General features: G+C 55.5%; 2 protein-coding genes across 2 annotated transcripts; both read right to left on the bottom strand.

The window, feature by feature from the left end:
* Positions 1–1,223: 1,223 nt before the first annotated feature.
* Positions 1,224–16,245, bottom strand: LOC106896958 (butyrophilin subfamily 3 member A3-like). Its single transcript, XM_014957305.1, has 11 exons — positions 16,018–16,245; positions 14,920–15,201; positions 14,672–14,776; positions 14,438–14,458; positions 13,990–14,010; positions 13,595–13,615; positions 3,303–3,323; positions 2,912–2,932; positions 2,516–2,536; positions 2,244–2,276; positions 1,224–1,753 (listed from the first exon to the last, which is right to left on the bottom strand). Exons 1-11 carry the CDS (start codon positions 16,151–16,153, stop codon positions 1,224–1,226), a joined length of 1,212 nt encoding a protein of 403 aa, XP_014812791.1. The 5' UTR covers positions 16,154–16,245.
* On the bottom strand, positions 10,826–13,136 carry LOC106896960 (butyrophilin subfamily 2 member A2-like). Its single transcript, XM_014957306.1, has 5 exons — positions 13,004–13,136; positions 12,813–12,833; positions 12,415–12,435; positions 12,224–12,256; positions 10,826–11,804 (listed from the first exon to the last, which is right to left on the bottom strand). Exons 1-5 carry the CDS (start codon positions 13,062–13,064, stop codon positions 11,266–11,268), a joined length of 675 nt encoding a protein of 224 aa, XP_014812792.1. The 5' UTR covers positions 13,065–13,136; the 3' UTR covers positions 10,826–11,265.
* Positions 16,246–17,441: the final 1,196 nt, after the last annotated feature.

The raw sequence follows: 17,441 nt of genomic DNA, 5'->3' as shown, positions 1-17,441 counted from the left end.
TAGCCCCAGGCTGGGAATTCCTTCCACTCTCAGAATTCCTCTTCTCCTGCACCTAAAGCTGCTCCCGGACAAAGATGCTGTCACACACAGAGCCAAAAATGCTCAAAATAAAGAAAAAGGCACAGGCGGCTTCACCCAGTGCCCAATGGGAAGGGAATTGGGTAGAGAAAAAGCAGTTTTCTTTAGAAAAGGGTCATTTGGCGCACAGAGGGATGCTCCTGGTGAGTAGACGCTGGGCAGAGCCCAGGGGATCCAAGGGGTTGCAAGGGGCTCCAGGGGATCTGAGAGGATTGGAGGGGGATCTGAGGGGATCCAAGGAATTCCAAGGGGACTAAGGCAGTCAGATGTGTTCAAGGGTGTTCCAGCACAGCTCCAAGGGGATCCAAGGTGCTCTAAGGGGGCCCAAGGGGTTCTAAGGGTTTCCAAGGGGCTTCCAAGAGGTTCCCTGGTGATCCAAGAGGGCTCAAAGGGTTCCAAGAGGGACCAAGGCAGGGCTATGATGGTCCAAGAGGTCCCTTGCCCCCCAGCATGGTTTAACCCCAGCCAGCAGCTCCCTCACTTCCCGCCTCTCCCTCAGTAGGGAGGGGAGAAGAGGGAGAAAAGGATGGGAAGTCACTTTGTGGGTTGGAATGAAGTAAACAGTTAAAGACAACAGTTACAGGAGAGGAAAATAACATTATTAATTGTAAAAAAATATACAAAATAAAGTGATACACCACCAGTTGCCCTCAGTACCTGAGGACTGATTACCCAGCTCCTCCCCAGCAGTGATGGAGGGTCCCAGCCCCAGGAAGCCCCTATTTCTATGCCCAGCAGGATGTCTGTGGGGTGGAATATCCCTTTGGTTGCCTCATCCTGGCCGTGCTCCCTCTCGGCTGCGAGGGGAAGCTGGAAAAGCCTTTAACTGATGTGAACATTTCTCAGCCGCGTATATAATCATGTGTGACCAACGTCATTCTCACACTAAATCCAAAATGCAGCCCATACTAGAAATAAAATTAACTCCATCAAAGCTGAAACAAGGACACCCCCTCCTGCTCGGAGCCTCCCAGCACCGGGGGAGATCCCACAGCAGCCCCTGATCTCACTCCCACTCTGGGGCAGGGCAGGGAGGGACATCTCCTACAGGGTCCAGGAGAGGAGAGTGGGGAGTTTCTGGAGAAGGACAGGCTCCGCAGGAGTTTGTGTTGAGGATGAAAGTGGGGCTGAAGGTTTAGCAAGGTTTAGCCCCCAAGGCACAGCTGGGTTTCCTCTGTCTCCAGCAAAAACCAGGGGCACAGGGCCTTCCCATTAAACATGGCTGATGTGAAAGTGAAGATCTCGCCCGCAGTGTCAGCGTTGAGGAAAGTCACCAGCCCCTGTGTGCAGTCCAGACAGACACAGATCCTCCTGGGGACTGGGGACAGGGACAGGATGGTGCGAGGAGAGGTGAGAGCCCTGAACTGCCCTGCATACCTGTCAACTGCCCAGATCCCTTCTTTAGGCCTCAGATCCAATCCCCTCTTCCTCTGCACAGACTCACTGGCCACCCCAACACCCCACCATGAATCACCTCCCACTTCCTCCTTCACCTCCACCTCCCAGCAGTGCCTCCCCTCCAGGAACCTCTCCTGGCCCAGCACACAGCGCCAAGAACTAAATCTCTCGGGGGTGTCGGGCAGGTTCTCGCGTGCGGGTCCATGCTTCACACTTCTCAAATCCTTCGACAGGACAAGCTCTGGATGAGCCGTGTTTGGATCCAGGGTCACCATATCTGCAGGGGACAGGAGGAGCAGGAGCATCAGAGCTCAGTGCTGGGCAGGTTTCACCCCCTACCTCGGGGCCAGGATGTACCCAGCGAGGCAGGAGACTGGGCATCTTCTTTCCTCTTCTCCATCTCCACTATGGGGATGGCCCCACCACAGCCATGGCCAAGCTCTGTCCCATGGGAAGAGGCACCGGCGCAGCTGCAGCCCCAAGGGAGTAGCAGGATGGGGAGAGGAGCTGTTCTGGGTAGTGGAAGGGATCTCAGGAGGAGATGGCACCTCTGGGGCACCACGGTGTAATTCAGAATGGGGTGGAATGGCAAGAAAACAGGGGTGAGATCCAGCCCAGTGCCATGGTCCAGGGGGATCTGAGTCACCAACACATCCGGGCATGGCCAGTCCCTTCGCTGGACAGCCCAGTTACACCTCACACAGAGGGAAAGGGAAAAGAACCACCCATAAATGAACATAAAATAAATTAAAAAAAATACACATTACCTGGATTCTCAGGAAGCAGAAACTTTCTCCAAGCTACAAGGAGAGATAAGAGCAGGTCACATGACATGGCCCGTCCCCAGTGGCTCTGGGAAGGGCAAAGGTCCCATCCCTGGTCTGGAGATCCCAAGCTGCCCATCCCCCTGGGCACATCCCCTTGCAGTTTCCCTGGATCCAGGGGATGCAGGGATAGAGAGGAGGGCAAGGGGGAAAGGGGCCGAACATAGAGGGCCCAGGAGAGAACATCGAGCCAGGAGGAGATCATGGTTACTCACTCAGCAGTGCAGCTTGTTTCTCTGGAAAGCAATAGCAATATTTGGTCAGAAAAGACAGCTTCTCACCCCATAATTACTCAGGAAAGATAAACAGAGCTGGGGAAACCCTAAATTCCTCCTTTTTAGGGAGTGGGAAAACACTCCCTGGGTCCCAAGGAATGGCTCCCTCCAGCGTGGTCATGTCCCATGGCTGGTGCTCAGGGACTCTGGGCAGGGGAGAGGGTCCATCCCTTGTCTGGTGTCCCCGAGTTACCCACCCCACCCCAGGCACCTCTCCTCGGAATTTGCCCATACCCAGGGGATGCAGGGATGGAGAGGATGGGCAGGAGGGTAAGGGGCCGAATACAAATCCCACAGGAGAGGACATCAAGTCAGGAAGAGCTCATGGAGACTCACCCAGTTCTGCATTTCGTTGCTCTGGAAAGGAAAAATTGAAGCAATGAGTGATGAGAGAGGAGATCTTCTCAACACACACCTGCAACTACAACAGTGGGCAGAGGCAAAACTCCTCCTTTTAAGAGTGGGAGAACAGCCCCCCAAACCCTTTGAATGGCTCCCTCCAACCTGGGCAAGTCCCACAAACTCTCCCCAGAAACTCTGGTGAGGGAAGAGGGACCATCTCTGCTCTGGTGTCCCTGAGTTGTCCATCCTCCCAGGCACCTCCCCTCAGGGTTTGCCCAGCAGACCCAGGGGCTGCAGGGATGGAGGGGAGGGGCAGGAGGGAAAGGGGCCGAGCCCAGAGCACCCGGGATACAACACTGAGCCAGGGGAGCTCACAGAGACTCACTCAGTTCTCCATCTTGTTTCCCTGAAAAGTGAAAAACAAAATCAATGACTGATCAGAGAGGACAGCTTCTCCCCCCACGGCATGAACAGGCAGAGCTCAGGCTGAGCCCAAACTCCTTCTCTTTGGAGAATGGGAACAGACCCCCAAAGCTTGTGAATGCCTCCCTTCAGCCTGGTCATGTCCCATGGCTGGTCCCCAAGGACTCTGGCCAGGGGAGAGGGTCCAGCTTGGTATGGTGTCCCCAAGCTGCTCACCCCACCAGGCACATCCCCTCGTTGTTTACCCAGACCCAGGGAATGCAGGGGTGGAGAGGACGGGCAAGGTGGGAAAGGGTAAGCATAGAGGGCCAGGAGGAGAACATGGAGCCCGGAGGAGCTCACAGAGACTCACCCAAGAGTGCAGCTTGTTCCTCTGGAAAGCAAAAGCGATATTTGGTCAGAGAGGACAGCTTCTAATCACAAAAGTACTCAAGAAGGAGTAAGCAGAGATGGGGAAACCCCAAACTCCTCCTTTCTTGGGGAGTGGGAAAACACTCCCTGGGTCCCTAGGATGGCTTCCTCCAGCCTGATCAATTCCCACAAACTCTCCCCAGAGACTCTGGAGAGGGCAGAGTGTCCATCTCTACTCTGGTGTCACCAAGCCACCCACCCCCCAAGGCACCTGCCCCTGAGTTTTCCATGGACCCAGGGGATGCAGGGATGGAGAGGACAGGCAAGGGGGGAAGTGGCCGAGCCCAGAGCACCCAAGAGAGGACACTGAGCCAGAAGGAGCTCAAGGAGACTCACCCAGTTCTGCATCTCGTTTTGCTGGAAAACAAACAACAAAATCAATGAGTGATGAGAGGGGACAGCTTCTCACCCCATGGTGTGAGCAGGCAGAGTACGGGCTGAGCCCAAATTCCTTCTCTTTGGGAAATGGGAAAAGGCCCCTTGGCTCACAGCAGGGGATCCTGCCCTCCGATCCCCACCCCAGACCATCCACGCACTCTGCAGTTACGCCTGACTTCAGCAGAGATTTAAGGTTCAGCCTGATTTAAGCTCAGTCAGTACTGGTCCCTGCTTCTTCCCATGACCCAGGACACCTCCTGGGCTCAGTTCCCAACCCCAGGGCTCTCTAGGTCCCTTCTGGGCTCCAGCAACACACATCAATGACCAGAGAAACAGCAAGAAACATGCAAATCCACATCCCTCCCAGAGGGAGGCTTTGCTGGTGGCAGGGGCCAGAAGGACTCACCCAGTGCTCTGGACTGCACCACTGGAAAGCAAAGGCAGAGGAAGAGAAGGTCAGGAGAGCAGCTGCTTCATCCCTGGCACCATCTCCCCAGGGTCTCTTGGACCTTCCCACGTGACAGATGCTCTGCCCATGCTCCCTCTCCTGCCACCCACAACCCGTGTCCTTCTCCCCATCCTTCCTTTGCCCAAAGAGCTTCCATAATGAAGGCAAAACATCGTGGTGATGCAAACTCACCTTTCCTTCGGAAGAAGTAAGCACTGAGGGTAGTTGACACCACAGAAAGCAGGAGGAAGACACCCAGAGCTGCCATCCAGGGACGAGCATTGTGGAAAAAGGGAGCTGAGAAACAAAAAAACATGAGGAAAAGGCCTCATTTACACCCCCCTTTCCTTCCTGCACTCCCGGCATGTTTATCCTGCCTCCGGAGAACAAAACCCCCTAAAGCAGCAGGGCCAACCCCAGCCCTGCTGCCATCCTGTACCTGAGATGTGCAGGGACGACGCCTGCTCCTGCTCCAGGCGGCTGTTCCTCACCACGCACGACACGTTCCTGTCTGCCTTCCCTCTCACAATGACGACATCTTGGATCTCAAAGAGGCCCCTCTCATCGCGGGAACGTCTCTGGGAGACTGAGGGGAGATGCTGCCCGCTGGCATCCTTCCACAGCACCTCTGGTGATGGGTACCAGCCGGCCGATCGACACACCACCCGGATGCCTCCATCCTCGTAAGCCTCCAGAGAGAGGAGAGGGACAGAGCCCATGGCTGGGGGAAGAGCCCAGGAGAGTCCTGAGTTAGGGATGGTCTCAGCTTAAAGGCCAAGACTGAACCCCACGCCAGACACATCCCAGGGTGCCCAGGGGGCTGTGGGTACGGCCATGTGCTCCTCACACCACCAAACCCACCCCAACATCTGCAGGAACCAGAGAGCACTGATGCCAAATGACACCAAAAGTCCCATAAAACAGCCTGGCAGAGAAGCACCAAGTGGCCGATCATAGTGACTCAAGGCAGCATCTCTGCATCAACACAAACCTCTTGAGGACACCATAAAGGCCCAAAGCCAACGCGTCCATTCCGCTCTGCCCCCAAAAACACCTCCAACACCATGTGCATGCTACCTCCTGGGCAGGCACCGATGAGAAGAGCCTTCTCACACTGGACCTCTCTCAATGGCTCCTAGCATTTGGCACTGAATAGATGGACGTGAGGATGGGACAGAGCTCTGGAAGGGGCACACCAACCCAGGGACACCTGGAACATCCCCACGAAACACCACAGCAGCCACAAACCTGCCACCTCCAGCTTCACTGTATCTTCTCCATAAGAAGCACCATCTTGCACAGTGCAGACGTACAGGCCATCATCAGAGGGTCTCAACACAGAGATTCGCAAGTCCAGGCTCCCACTGGAGAGACCATTTCTGGCCAATGCTGTCCTTCCAATGTATTCCTCCATCTGCTCCCAGTGCTGGTCCTCTCCGTTTTGGTAGAGGTGCACCGTTTCAGAGAGCTGGTGCCGGATCCACCTGATCTCCAAGCTCCGAGCGTCCACACGTGGAGACAAGTGACATGGCAGCACGACATCCTGCCCCACAGCGGCAAGAAGAGATCGGCTTGGCCCCACCACTCTGAACTCCGCTGGATGATGCAGAAGGACGCAGAGATAGGAGGAAATTATGCCCAAGTTAATTTACAGGCATTGCATGGCAAGGGGCCAGTATGGTGTGAGAAGTGCCCGCTCCATCCCATGGGCGTTGCTTTGCCCTCCCTGAGGCCCAAACTCGCTGGAGAAACTGGAGAGCGAGTAGTAGGATTCAAAGGAGAAGGAGGTTTCCTGGGAGTGGGGACCTACACCAGAAAATCATGATCCCCACTCCAAAAATGACCCACACCCTGGAAATTACCCCCATGCCACCCCAGCCAGCCCTAGTAGAAGGGACAAAGGCTTTAGAGGAACACCTTGTGGGGGACTGAAGATGTCCCAGGGCAATGGACACATCGCATCACAAGAGCAAGGGAAAATGAAAGCCATGCGTGGCTGAGCTCTGTGAGCACCTGCCCCACATCTGCCACGCAGAGCACACTCAGCCCCCCCAGCCCTGCAGGATCCCTACCTGATCCCAGCCGGAGGAAGTGGAGAGTGAGGAAAGGACTGAGGAGGCCCCATGGGCTCCTGGGGAACCCCATCTGTGGCCGGAACTGGAGAAGAGGGTGGGAAGGGAGGCAGAGGGAGGGCAAGGGGGGGTTTCAACCACCGCAGAGGGGATGGGGAAGAAGGGCTGCACCTGCCCCCAGTGCAGCTCCCAAAACCCCACCAAACCACCTGCACCCTGACGTCACAAGGAACCCTTGGTCGAGGGCAGGAGAGGATCCACGCACAGCTCCAAGTGCAGCCCCTGCTTTTGCTCACTGGTCTCCCCAGGATTTATTCAAAATCCCTTCCAAAGACTTTAAAATAATTCAATATTCTAAATCACTCATGGAAAGGAATTTCACTCACCTGAGCTGTAGGAGCTGCACCCACCATCTCCAACCTTTGCCCGGTTTCAGGGTCTGGAATTCTGGGTCCGGAATTCTGGGGTGCGGTTTAAGGCTCCACCTCCCACATCAGGTTCTTCATCCAGAAATGATCCACATCAGCAACTCCAGAGTCATAAAAGAAACTGCCAAGGGCAAAGCACCAAAGGGCACCCATCACCCTCCCATTTCCTGGTTTTAAGGTGGTAGATGTGGCTTTTGCCAGGGTGGCACCTCTCCCAGCAGCCTGTGCTGGGGCAGAGACATTGGTGAGGTTTTGCACCCATAAATAATCAGATTTTTTCCCCAGGAAGGGCTCATTTTCCTGTGTATGGCCGTTGTCCCAAAGGAAGGAGCAAACCCCCAACCAGAATTGTCCACCTGCACTGTCTCTGCTCCATCCATCTCTTGGGGGTTTTTATTAGCATTTCAGGATATTTGTCTATTCTGGAAGAAAACAAGTCAGCCCATTGGTCCCAGGAATGAAGAAAAGGATAAAAAGAATGGAAAATGAAGGATAATAAGGGGTTTTGGTGAGCGATCAAGTAGAGCTGCGAACTTGGTTGTGATTTTTGGACATGGTGAAGGAGCCCAGCAGTGTCTCTGCAGCCCCACAGCAGCCAGGAGGTTGTGGAGAGTCAGGGATGAGGGGACAAGATGGGTTTGGGGGGGGTTTTGAGTGTCGGGGCACCCCAGCTGTACTCTGTCACCTTGGCAACACCACATCCCTGCGGACAATGTGTCCCTTGCTGTCCCCAATGTCTTATCTTCTGCATGGGGAGCCCATGCTCAAAAGAAGGAGTGCAGGACAGTTTGGGGGGCTGCACCCATAGCAAGGAGTGGGTACTGGGGGGGGTCATACCCAGCTCGATGGGGGGTCCATGGGGTCATACCCAGATGTGGGGAGGGGGACCAGGGTGAGCCCCTGTCCCAGTTTGAGGTAAAACTGAAACAACTTTCCATTTAGTAATTCGACTTCTCAGATCAGCCTCGGCAGGGGAGGAGGGGACAAGAGGGGGAACCCCAAACTGACCAAGGGGGTGTTCCATCCCATCTGCCCAACACTCCGTATAAAAGCTGAGGGATCAAAGAGTCAGCTCTGTCTCCAGCGCCCGAGCAGGACCCTGTCTGTTCATCTGCCTTTGATCCCAGTCTGTGCCTTCCTGACCCCAGAGATATGGGGTCATACCCAGATGTGGGGAGGGGGACCAGGGTGAGCCCCTGTCCCAGTTTGAGGTAAAACTGAAACAACTTTCCATTTAGTAATTCGACTTCTCAGATCAGCCTCGGCAGGGGAGGAGGGGACAAGAGGGGGAACCCCAAACTGACCAAGGGGGTGTTCCATCCCATCTGCCCAACACTCCGTATAAAAGCTGAGGGATCAAAGAGTCAGCTCTGTCTCCAGCGCCCGAGCAGGACCCTGTCTGTTCATCTGCCTTTGATCCCAATCTGTGCCTTCCTGACCCCAGAGCTGGAATCCAGATCCCACCCATGGCTGAGTCCAGTCTGGGGCTCCCTAGTGCCTGATGATGATGTCATCCTGATTCGGAGAATGAATGGTTAAACGTTGTTAGTGTCGATTTAGTGGAGCTTGACAAATAAGAGAGCCGGGAGCCCAGCATTCCAGAGTGAGGAACTGGCCTTGTCTTGTAAACACACAAAGGAGAAATGATAATGAGTTCTCATAAATAATTACAAGAGTTATGCCTATTCCTGGAACTGATTATAATAACCCAGCCCCTATTAATGAATATATATACTTTCTTACCATAAATGGACACTTGTTTTAGGACCCGGTGTGCAAGTTGGGAGGAGCAATCCCCCTGGCACCCGGCGCTGCAATAAACATCCCTGCTTTATAACTCTCCGGGAGTTGTAGAGTTTGTTGCCGTGCCTCAATCCTGGGATCTTGATGCAGGTTTGTAGATATTGTATCTATTTCATTGCTTTCCTTTTTATTTTATTATTAATATCTCCTTGAAGAAGTTTAGTTCGTGCTCAACTCGTGAATCTCTTTTTCTCTCTCCTCCTCCTCTCCGGGGAGTGAGAGGTGGGGGGAGAGCACCTGTCACCATCATGGGCCATTTTGGCCTCAACTTGAAATTTACCCTGAATCCCTTCTTCTGGGTTTCTGGTAGGAAAAAATAGAACTGAGGAAGGAAAAAGACCTGCATTTGGGGGTGAGGACATTGTGATGAGAGGTTGGTTGTGCTTTTTGGACATGGGGGAGGAGCCCAGCAGTGTCCCTGCAGCCCCACAACAGCCAGGAGATTGTGGGCAGCCAGGAACGAAGGGACAAGATGGGGTTGGGGGCAGGGGCTTTGAGTGTCGGGACACCCCAGCTGTGCCCTGTCACCATGAGGACCTCAGGTGTCTGGGGCGGACATGTCCCCTGCTGTCCCCAATGTCCCACCTTCTGCATAGGGAGCCTATGTGCAAAATAAGGGGTGCAGGAGGGTTCAAGGTGGGGCTGTGTCCATAGCTCCCATAGGGGTCGGTGCCAGGGGGGTGTGATACCCAGCTTCAGGGGGGTTCTTGGGGTCATGCCCAGATGTGGGGAGGGGGACCAGGATGATCACCGAGGGGTGTCAGGGACCTATATCAAGCCCTAGGGGTGGGGGACTAAGGAGAAGGGGATGTAAAGAGGGGCTGTAACCTCCAGGGTCGGTGCTGCGTGGGGGGGTCCCAGAGCCAGCTCTGAGCATCTTCCCCCCATTACCTGGCACAGCAGCATCACCTGGAGCAGATCCGATCATCAGAACCTGCTCCGGTCATGGGAACCGGCCCCAGGAGTCGGGGATGCCCCATCTGGGCTTTGTTCTCAGTTCCCACAGCCCCAGCACCTTCCTGAGCATCCCCCTGTCCCTTCCCATGTCCCTCTGGGCTCAGCCACCCCCTGGCCCTGGCCCAGGGCCACCCTCGGTCCCCACAGCACTGGCTGTCAATAACACAAATTTCACTGTAAAATAGCCCCAGGCTGGGAATTCCTTCCACTCTCAGAAGTTTCCTCTTCTCCTGCACCTAAAGCTGCTCCGGGACAAAGATGTTGTCAAACACAGAGCCCAAAATCCCCCAAATAAACAAAAAGGCACAGGTGCCTTCATCCAGTACCCAACTGGGAAGGGAATTGGGTAGAGAAAAAGCATTTTTCTTCAGAAAAGGGTCACAGGACGCAGGAGGATGTTCACGGTGAGTACATGCTGGGCAGATCCCAGGGAATCCAAGGGATTTCAAGGGGTTCCATGGGGATCTGAGGGGATTGGAGGGGGATTTGCAGAGATACAAAAGGTTCCCAGAGGTCTAAGTTGGTCAAATGTGTTCAAGGGTGTTCCAACATGGTTCCAAGGAGACCCAAGGATTTCAAGAAGATCCAAGAAGTTCGATAGGTCTAAGAGACCTCAGAGGGTCTAAGGGGATCCAAGCAATTCCAAGGAAATCCAAGGCAATCCAAGGGGATTCCAAGAGGTTCCAAGGGGATTCAGGGGGGTTCATGACGGTCCAAGTGGTCCCTTGCCCCCCTGCATGATTCAAGCCCAGCCAGCAACTCCTTCATTCCCTGCCTTTTCCCCCGTAGGGTGGGAACAAGAGGGAGAAAGGAAGGGGAAAAACAGCTCATGGATTAGAATTAAGACAACACTTATGATAGAGAACAATAACATTATTAATTGTAAAAAAATATACAAAATAAAGGGATACAACACCAGTTGCCCTCAGAACCTGAGGACTGATTGCCCAGCCCATCCCCAGCAGTGATGGAGGGTCCCAGCCCCCCAGCAGCCACTGTTTCTGTCCCCAGACGGATGTCTGTGCAGTGGAATATCCCTTTGGCCTGCCTCATCGTGCCCATGCTCCCTCTCAGGTGTGAGGGGAAGCTGGAAAAGCCCTTGAACTGATGTGAACATTTCTCACCCACTTATATAATCGTGTGTGATCAATGTCATTCTCACACTAAATCCAAAATGCAGCCCATACCAGAAAGAAAATTAACTCCATCAAAGCTGAAATGCAGACACACCCCTGCTCAGAGCCTCCCAGCACCGGGGGGCACCACACCAACCCCTGTCTCCTGCCCTCACTCCCCCTCTGCTCCCCAGGCTGGGACAGAGCAGGGAGGGACATCTCCTGCAGAGTCCAGGAGAGGAGAGCGGGGTGTCTCTGGAGAAGGACAGGGTCTGCCAGAGGCTATGGTGGGGATGGAAGTGGGGATGAGGGTCTAGGGGGTGCTGCCCCTGAGGCACAGCTGGGTTTTCCATGTTCCCACCCAAAACCAGGGCCTCAGGGTCTCCCCATGGAACAAGGCTGGTGGGAAAGTGAAGATCTCGACCCCGGTGTCGGCATTGAGGAAAGTCACCAGCCCCCGTGTGCAGTCCAGACAGACCCAGATCCTCCTGGGGACCAGGGATTTGGAAAGGGCTGTGCGAGGAGAGGTGAGAGCCGTGAACTGCCCTCCCCGGTACCACACCCCCCAGACACCTACTGCAGTGCTCAGTAACATTGTCCTCTTCCTCTCCACGGACTCCTTGGCCACTCCAACAGCCCACTCTGAATCACTTCCCACCTCCCTCTTCACCTCCACCTCCCAGCAGTGCCTCCCCTCCAGGAACCTCTCCTGGCCCAGCACACACCACCAATAACTAAATCTCTCGGAGGTGTCAGGCAGGTTCTGCTGCGTGGGTCCACATTTCACACTTCTCAAATCCTCCGACAGGACAAGTTGATAATGAGCCGTGTTTGGATCCAGGGTCACCACGTCTGCAGGGGACAGGAGGAGCAGGAGCATCAGCGCTCAGTCCTGGGCAGCTTTCACCCCCCCAGTGACAGGATGTGCCCCAAAGGCCAGGAGAGTGGGCATCTCCTTCCTCCTCTCCAGCCCCACCACAGGGCCGGCCACAGCATGACGACACCCAAGCTCAGACCCTTGGGAAGAGGCACTGGTGGGGCCTTGGAGGTAGATGGTACCTCTGGGGCTCCAGAATGTAGTTCAGAATGGGGTGGAATGGCAAGAAAATGGGGTGAGATACATCCCAGTGGCAAGGTCTGGGAGGTATTGGCCACCAACATGCCCAGGCATGGCCAGTCCCTTCACTGCATCCAAGTTACACCTCCCACAGAGGAAAAGGGAGAAGAATGACCCATCAACCAACATAAAAGACAATCAAATAGCCAATTACCTGGATTTTCAGGAAGCAGAAACTTTCTCCAAGCTACAAGGAGAGAGAGGAGCAGGTCACATCCCACCACTGGTCCCCAGTGGCTGTGGGAATGGTAACGGGCCCATCCCTGCTCTGGCAAGGGAGGGAAGGGCAGAGCACAGGGGGCCCAGGAGAGGACATTGAGCCAGGAGGAGCTCACGGATACTCACCCAACAGTGCAGCTTGTTCCTCTGGAAAGCAAAAGCAATATGTGGTCAGAGAGGACAGCTTCTCATCCCCAAAGTGCTCAAGAAGGAGCAAACAGGGCTGGGGAATCCCCAAAATTCCTCCTTTTCGGGGAGTGGGAAAACACTTGCTGGGTCCCCCCAGGGATGGCTCCCTCCAGCCTGGTCATGTCCCACGGCTGGTCCCCAGGGACTCTGGGCTGGGGAGAGGGTCCATCCCTGCTCTGGTGTCCCCGAGTTGCCCAACCCCCCAGGCACCTCCCTCAGGCAGGCCCACAGCAAAGGGGGATGCAGGGATGGAGGGGATGGGGAAGAGGGGAAAGGGCCGAGCACAGAGCACCCGGGAGGGGACACAAAGCCAGAAGAAGCTCATGGAGACTCACCCACTTTTGCATCCCGTTGCTCTGGAAAGGAATAAACAGAAACAATGAGTGATCAGAGGGGAGCAGCTTCTCCTCACACCTGCAACCAGAGGAGTGGGAAAATCCCAAACTCCTCCTTTTTGGGGACTGGGAAAACACCCCCAGACCCTGTGAATGGCTCCCTCCAGCCTCATCAAGTCCCACAAACTCACCCCAGAAACTCTGATGATGAGAGAGGGACCATCTCTGCTCTGGTGTCCCTGAGTTGTCCATCCTCCCAGGTCACCTCCCCTCAGGGTTTGCCCAGCAGACCCAGGGGCTGCAGGAATGGAGGGGAGGGGCAGGAGGGAAAGGGGCCGAGCCCAGAGCACCCGGGATACAACCCTGAGCCAGGGGAGCTCACAGAGACTCACTCAGTTCTCCATCTTGTTGCCCTGGAAAGCAAAAAACAAAATCAATGACTGATCAGAGAGGACAGCTTCTCCCCCCACGGCATGAACAGGCAGAGCTCAGGCTGAGCCCAAACTCCTTCTCTTTGGAGAATGGGAACAGACCCCCAAAGCTTGTGAATGCCTCCCTTCAGCCTGGTCATGCCCCATGGCTGGTCCCCAAGGACTCTGGGCATGGGAGAGGGTCCAGATTGGTCTGGTGTCCCCAAGCTGCCCACCCCACCAGGCATATCCCCTCGTTGTTTACTCAGACCCGGGGTATGCAGGGGTGGAGAGGACGGGCAAGGTGGGAAAGGGTAAGCATAGAGGGCCAGGAGGAGAACATGGAGCCCGGAGGAGCTCACAGAGACTCACCCAACAGTGCAGCTTGTTCCTCTGGAAAGCAAAAGCGATATTTGGTCAGAGAGGACAGCTTCTCATCCCAAAAGTGCTCAAGAAGGAGTAAGTAGAGATGGGGAACCCCCAAACTCCTCCTTTCTTGGGGAGTGGGAAAGCACTCCCTGGGTCCCCAGGATGGCTTCCTCCAGCCTGATCAATTCCCACAAACTCTCCCCAGAGACTCTGGAGAGGGGAGAGTGTCCATCTCTACTCTGGTGGCCCCAAGCCACCCGTCCACCAAGGCACCTCCCCCCAGGTTTTCCATGGACCCAGGGGATGCAGGGATGGAGAGGACGGGCAAGGGGGGAAGGGGCCGAGCCCAGAGCACCCGGAAGAGGACATTGAGCCAGAAGGAGCTCAAGGAGACTCACCCAGTTCTGCATCTCGTTTTGCTGGAAAACAAACAACAAAATCAATGAGTGATGAGAGGGGACAGCTTCTCACCCCATGGTGTGAGCAGGCAGAGTACGGGCTGAGCCCAAATTCCTTCTCTTTGGGAAATGGGAAAAGGCCCCTTGGCTCACAGCAGGGGATCCTGCCCTCCGATCCCCACCCCAGACCATCCACGCACTCTGCAGTTACGCCTGACTTCAGCAGAGATTTAAGGTTCAGCCTGATTTAAGCTCAGTCAGTACTGGTCCCTGCTTCTTCCCATGACCCAGGACACCTCCTGGGCTCAGTTCCCAACCCCAGGGCTCTCTAGGTCCCTTCTGGGCTCCAGCAACACACATCAATGACCAGAGAAACAGCAAGAAACATGCAAATCCACATCCCTCCCAGAGGGAGGCTTTGCTGGTGGCAGGGGCCAGAAGGACTCACCCAGTGCTCTGGACTGCACCACTGGAAAGCAAAGGCAGAGGAAGAGGAGGTCAGGAGAGCAGCTGCTTCATCCCTGGCACCATCTCCCCAGGGCTTCTTGGACCTTCCCACAAGCCAGATGCTCTGCCCATGCTCCCTCTCCTCCCATCCACAGCCCATGTCCTTCTCCCCATCCTCCCTTTGCACAAAGAGCTTCCATAATGAAGGCAAAACATCGTGGTGATGCAAACTCACCTTTCCTTCGGAAGAAGTAAGCACTGAGGACAGCTGACACCACGGAAAGCAGGAGGAAGACACCCAGAGCTGCCATCCAGGGACGAGCATTGTGGAAAAAGGGAGCTGAGAAACAAAAAAACATTGAGAAAACGCCTCCTTTTACACCCCCCTTTCCTTCCTGCACTCCCGGCATGTTTATCCTGCCTCCAGAGAACAAAACCCCCCCAAGCAGCGTGGCCAACCCCAGCCCTGCTGCCATCCTGTACCTGAGATGTGCAGGGACGACGCCTGCTCCTGCTCCAGGCGGCTGTTCCTCACCACGCACGACACGTTCCCCTCTCCCTTCCCGCTCACAACGATGACATCTTGGATCTCAAAGAGGCCCCTCTCATCGCGGGAACGTCTCAGGGAGACAGAGGGGGGATGCTGCCCGCTGACATCCTTCCACAGCACGTGCGGCAACGGGTACCAGCCGGCCGATCGACACACCACCCGGATGCCTCCATCCTCGTAAGCCTCCAGAGAGAGGAGAGGGACAGAGCCCAAGGCTGGGGGAAGAGCCCGGGGTTGCCCTGAGTTAGGGATGGACCCAGCTCAAAAGCCATGACCCAACCCCATGCCAGACACATCACAGGGTGCTCAGGGGGCTATGGGGCTGGGCATGTGCTCCTCACGCCACCAAACCCATCCCAACATCTGCAGAATCCAGAGAGCCCTGATGCCAAATGACCCCACGTCTCCCACAAAAAAGCCTGGCAGAGGAGCAGCAAGTGGCCAAGCTTTGGTGCCTCAAGGCAGGCTCTCTGCACCAACACCACCCCACAAGGACACCACAGAGACCCAAAACCACAGTTGCGACAGGGCTCTGGGAGGGACACACACACATAGGGACAAATGGACCATCCCCAGGAAACACCACATCAGCCACAAAGAGACCTTCCCATTTCCCTCCAGCCCAACTCCTCCAGCCGAGCCCTGCACCCTGGGCTCCACCAGCCAAGGCAGAAAACCCAACTCCCAGGAGCTGCTGGAGCCCCAGCTCTCCATCCTGGCAGGGAAATCACAGACTCACATGGGGTTGGAAGGGACCTCTGGAGATCATCTCCTCCAACCCCCTGCCAGAGCAGGTCCACCCAGAGCAGGTCCCACAGGAACGTGTCCAGGGGGGTTTTGAATGTCTCCAGAGAAGGAGACTCCACCGCCTCACTGGGCAGCATCTTCCAGGGCTCTGTCACCCTCACAGGAAAGAAGTTCCTCCTCATGGAGGAGGTGGAACTTCTAATATTCAAGTTTGTGCCTGTTTCCTCTTGTCCTGTCACTGGGCACCACTGAAAAAAGACCGGCCCCATCCTCTTGACACCCACCTTTTAAGTATTTATAGGTGTTGATCAGGTCTCCCCTTCTCCAGTCCCTCAGCCTCTCCTCATCAGAGAGATGCTCCAGGTCCCTCATCATCTTTGCGGTCCTCTGCTGTACTCTCTCCAGGAGTTCCCTGTTCATCTTGAACTGGGGAGCCCAGAACTGGTCCCAGTGCTCCAGATGGGGCCTCCCCAGGGCAGAGCAGAGGGGCAGGATGACCTCCCTCCACCTGCTGCTCACACTCTTCCTGATGCCCCCCAGGATGCCATTGCGCTTCTTGGCCACAAGGGGCCATTGCTGGCTCATGGCCATCCTGTTGTCCACCAGGACTCCCAGGTCTTTCTCCTCAGAGCTGCTCTCCAGCAGGTCACCCCCAACCTGTCCTGGTGCAGGGGGTTATTCCTCCCCAGGTGCAGCACCCTGCACTCGCCCTGGTTGAATTTGAAGGTGGTTGATCTTCAGACACTTAAGAATTGTCTCTCTCCTGCCAAATTGGCTGAGCTTCTCCAAATGGGCAGATTAGTACCTTCCTCCAGGTCCTCCTGCTGGATGTGCCGCCTTGAGAACGATCCAACACTTGTACCTCTCCATTAGAGGTGATTTTCATGAGCTCACGCTTGATAGATCCAAGGATGGAGCCCTCGTTATCCATGGGAATATCCATAAGGCCTTTCAACGCTAATTACTAAAAACGATTCCAGGATGTGCTTTGGGAACACAACCAGCAGAGACCTCCATGTGCTGGGGGTGTTGTGAGGTCTCCGGGGGGGGTCTACACTCACAACTCAATTAAGGTGGAGATACTTGTCCACCGCGGGTGCTCGTCTACACCATGGACGGGATGTGAAGGTCCCCCTGGGCTGCGGTGACCATGGGATGGTGGAGCTTGGGATGCTGAGGAGAAGGGGGGTGACAAGCAAGGTCAGGAGAGCAATTTGAGTTCTTCAAAGCTGTGCTTGGAAGAATCCTTTGGGATAAGGTCCTGGAGGGAAGGGTGTTTCCAAAATGGGTTTCCTTGGGTTTTCTTTCTCTTCCAGCTCGTGGGTGGGTGGGGGACAGAAGGCAGCAGAAGGTGGCACTGGCTCAAACCCCCGGTTTGCTCTGGTCTCTTCTCACAGCAAACCCCCTTGAGCGGGTGAAGTCACTCTTGGCCAACTTCTCCTGCGCAGGTCTTCGAAGGAAACTGCTTGATGTTCAGGGGTGAGCTCCTCCAAGGATCCTGGCCAGTATCAGCTGTAGTGTGGCCAGCAGGACTGGGGCAGTGACCGTCCCCCTGGACTGGGCACTGGTGAGGCCCCACCTGGAGGCCTGGGTCCAGTTTTGGGCCCCTCACGACAGGAGGAGGACAAAGAGCTCCTGGTCCAACTCAGCCCCAAAGGGAAGGGAAGATGGAAGGGACAACGGTGACCAGGAGGAACCAGGAGACCCC

This window comes from Calidris pugnax, unplaced genomic scaffold (genome assembly GCF_001431845.1).
Source record: "Calidris pugnax isolate Ruff unplaced genomic scaffold, ASM143184v1 scaffold363, whole genome shotgun sequence".
Classification (NCBI taxonomy): domain Eukaryota; kingdom Metazoa; phylum Chordata; class Aves; order Charadriiformes; family Scolopacidae; genus Calidris; species Calidris pugnax.
The sequence above is the reverse complement of the archived record's forward strand: the minus strand, read 5'-3'. Positions and strand labels throughout refer to the sequence as shown.